The following is a 3730-nucleotide window of genomic DNA, read 5'->3' as shown; positions in this document are numbered from 1 at the left end:
CTTCAAATCATTTTAAATCAAATTGGAAGTATACAGGAAAGTTACTCTTCGAGTTTGTTAAAAGATACGGCATAGTTTACCATCATAATCATTTAGTTAGTAACATAAATCTTCTTTTACATTTATACGATGAGGTTAACAAATTTTGACCATTAAATACCTTTTGGGCATACCCTTTTGAAGATAAATTACAAATACTTAAACATTGGGGCCCTTCACGATTCTAGTTAGTTTTTGTATGGAGTTTGACAGTTGGAGGCTGAAAACATGTAAACACTCCATACAAAACCACACAAAAAAATAGCCTACATTTTTCAGTCTAGATTACCCAAGTAGAAATTGTCAGGCGAAATGTGGGCAAAACAGGGGGGGAAGGGTAAAAATCTGCTCGATCCGTGTGGAAGAGCATCAAATGTATGGTGGTGTGTGTAAACGTCAAGAGCTGCGGGTGCATTTTCAAATCAAAACAAACTGGTGTTGGAAACGGATGAAAGTGATTTCTTTTGCTTCGAACTTAAAGTTGTTTTTTTTTATTTCTTTTGCATAAAACCAAGTGAAAATGGATACGTCCAAACGTTTGAAGAAAAGTGGAGTGGCGAGCAAGCGTGCCAAAGCAATTTGGGAGCGCTTTGAAAAGGAATGGGAAGAGGAAAATCTTCCGGGAACAAGCAGCGGTGTCGATCAACAAGGTAAGTTATGTTTGTGTTAAAACAATGGAATATGAAAAACGCAAGCAGAGCAATAATTTGTTAATATTGTAATATTATTACACATTACAGCTTCATCATACGGGAATGTGCAGCCGGATGCCGTTGAAGTTGCCGATATGCCCATGGAATCAGAAGCAGCGGATTACGTTTCTGATGACGATGAAGACGCTGATTGCTCGGTGTTGGAAGACGATTGGAGTGAAGGCGTATTGGAGGACGAAGTCAATGAGGATGAGTATTTTGATGCTGATGAAGCCCCCGAAGGCAATGCTTATGCTAGCAGGCTTAGGATATGGGCTTTAACTCATAAAATAACGCATTCTGCATTGAGTGATTTGCTGGTGTTGACTCGTGAAACTACAAATATTTCTCTTCCTAGGTGTGCAAAGACGCTACTGAAGACTCCGAAACAGGTGGAGAGACATTTTACGGCCGTTGGAGAAGGGCAGCTTTGGTACCAAGGAATACAAAGCACTCTCCAACAATATTATCGGTAAGAATAATATGACTGTTTGGAATGAACATGTGGTAATTTTTGGTTTACTTTTTCGTTCTAGATCTGTACCACCAGTCATCAGATTGATAGAAGCTAATATCGCGGAAGATGGACTTCCGATGCATAATAGTGGACCAACGCAGCTATGGCCTATATTAATGCACATAGTTAATCTACCAGCACTGCCAATCATGGTGCTGGGTGTATTTTGTGGTGCGACAAAACCGAGCTGTTTGGAAGGGTTTCTCCGGCCTTTAGTGGATGATATCAACCGCGTACTAGTGCAAGGCATTGATGTTAACGGAATTATCATCGACTTTCTCCTGAAAGCTATTGTAGCAGATACACCAGCTAATATCGATATTTGCTTTTCAGTTGCTCGAACAATTTGTATTAGAATATAGCACAGTTTATAGTCGAACACATTTAACAATTAACGTTCATAATTTACTACATGTAGCAGCAGATGTTGAAAATTTCGGGCCTCTTCCATTTTTATCAACTTATCGTATTGAGAACAAGTTAGGGTTTATGAAAAACTTAGCTAGAACAGGACATAGAACTTCAAACCAGATAGTGTGTAGATTAATAGAACTAACGCAATTAGAGGCAGCAGATGCAAGGAAAAAGGATGATAGAGTGTATCCATCACTAAAGGTAAAAAAAGATGAGGTAATTTTGTTAGTCAAACCAAAATTTATGTTAAGAAAGGGCAATAGAAATGGATGGTTTTTAACACAGGAGGATCAGATAGTAAGGTATTGTACTGCAGAAAAGTCATCAGATTCATATTTTATAGAAGGACGACTCTTAAAGGAGAAACAACCCACTTTTAGCCAACCATGTAGCTCGGCGATAATTTATAACTTTACAGCTAGGGTAGAAGATTTATCACAGGAAATAGTCAGGATAGAATTAAAAGAAATTAAATGCAAGCTAGTGGCAGTTAGTTTAGATCAGGGTAATACATTTTATTTCAGTCCTCTTTTACATACATTTGAAAGTTAGATCATAATTGTTATATGTAAGCTGTTAGGCTTAGAATAGGTAGTAAAGGTTTAAGTTTAGGTAAATATTTTTATTAGTTTAGTTTTGTATTAAAATGATTAGAATAAAGTAGCCGAGTATGCCCGGGATAAGGCAAAATGCAAGGAGGAAATGCCTTAAGAACTAGAACAGATTGTTGGTATTTCATATATAATTTTTACTTATTAAATTCATATACGTTTACTCCAACATAGTTCATATCACAACTTGAATCACAACTCATATCCTAATTGTATAAATGCCTAAATCATTAATTCAATAAAAAACTTTTACAATTAATGGACCATTATATCTATCTAAATCTAAGCTTCTTTTTTACGTTTTACCGTATGTCGTAACCCTTTCACATCACTTCGTGCCTTTCCATGGTTAAGTTTCTTTACTAGAAAATCTTTCACAGTTCCATCTGAAACTGATACCATGTTACTACCGCCTACAAATTTGAAAAGAGCTATTACATGTATATATTTTTCCAAAGGTAGTTTCGGTTCTGGTATGCTTTTTCCTGACCACGTAAACAACGAAAAGAACTCTCTATCAAAGAGTAGATCTAACGTGCTGGATAATCTTTCATTAACATCACTGATACCTTTCAATATATTTACAAGCAGGTATATTGTTTCTGCCATGAAAATGCTGTTCGTTTTCAGTTTTTCCTCCATTTCCCCTAGCATTTCTAGGGTTTCTAATCTTTTAAAGTGTCCCTGTAAGCTCTCAGAATTTTTCATGCCGCTTGTATTTTTTAAAACTAGGCTGACCTCTTGTGAAGTGTGGCAACATACTTTTGATAAAATATCTATTTTCTTTTCTAAACGGTCTAACTGTGTATCTCCAGGTGAATTTTTTTAAGGATCGGATGATTGGTGTTGGAAATGGGTAAGGAACTGGTTCGAGGAGGTACGACGGGAACATGCGAAGCAACGGAAGAATTGAGCAAGGAACTTGATTGATCGAAAACTATTGGATCAGGACGGATTGGCACAGGTGGTTGTACAGGAGAACATGGAAGGGACAGAGAAGTCGTGCGTGGTGGCACGGTAGGACTGAGAGGGAGGGAAACAGAATGCCGGAACGAAACGTTTTGCACAATCGAAGTTGGACGGAACAACGAAGAGGTACGTGGAGGGACTGGGATTGGATTGTGAGTTGTGATTTTGGGGGGCAGAGAAGGGAATGAAATGTTGTGAACTCCTGAAGAACTTGGAAAGGATAAGGACGTGGTGCGAACAAGCAGGGGAGGTGAATTTAATGTGTCACCTGGAGATACACTAACCGGAACGCGCGATTGCTGTCTTTCTGCTGGACCAATTTGTATGAGATGGTTTTTATGCTGATGTTTTACGATGTTGTTGTTGCTATCGTTGTTGTTGTTGTTGCTGTTGTTGACCGGAGCTTCAGACATTTTCCTATAAAGGTAAAACCAATTCAATTACTTTTGTTCTCAATTAACGCAGCTCACGCAAATCCGGAAAGCAGT

At 38.0% G+C, this 3730-nt stretch overlaps 1 protein-coding gene across 1 annotated transcript; it reads left to right on the top strand.

The window, feature by feature from the left end:
* Window positions 1-387: 387 nt before the first annotated feature.
* On the top strand, window positions 388-1722 carry LOC121594315. Its single transcript, XM_041917429.1, has 3 exons — window positions 388-689; window positions 780-1203; window positions 1268-1722. The coding sequence occupies exons 1-3, from the start codon at window positions 560-562 to the stop codon at window positions 1608-1610; spliced, it is 897 nt and encodes a 298-aa protein (XP_041773363.1). The 5' UTR covers window positions 388-559; the 3' UTR covers window positions 1611-1722.
* The last annotated feature ends 2008 nt before the right edge of the window (window positions 1723-3730 follow it).

This window comes from Anopheles merus, chromosome 2L (assembly GCF_017562075.2).
Source record: "Anopheles merus strain MAF chromosome 2L, AmerM5.1, whole genome shotgun sequence".
NCBI classification, from domain to species: domain Eukaryota; kingdom Metazoa; phylum Arthropoda; class Insecta; order Diptera; family Culicidae; genus Anopheles; species Anopheles merus.
Note: the sequence above shows the minus strand (reverse complement) of the source record. Positions and strands in the feature narration are given on the sequence as shown.

Excerpts from the sequence above, each read along its gene's own strand:
- LOC121594315 (XM_041917429.1), top strand. The coding sequence starts at position 560 with ATGGATACGTCCAAACGTTTGAAGAAAAGTGGAGTGGCGAGCAAGCGT. Across the intron at positions 690-779 it reads CAGCGGTGTCGATCAACAAG|CTTCATCATACGGGAATGTG; the intron begins GTAAGTTATGTT and ends TACACATTACAG. Across the intron at positions 1,204-1,267 it reads ACTCTCCAACAATATTATCG|ATCTGTACCACCAGTCATCA; the intron begins GTAAGAATAATA and ends TTTTCGTTCTAG.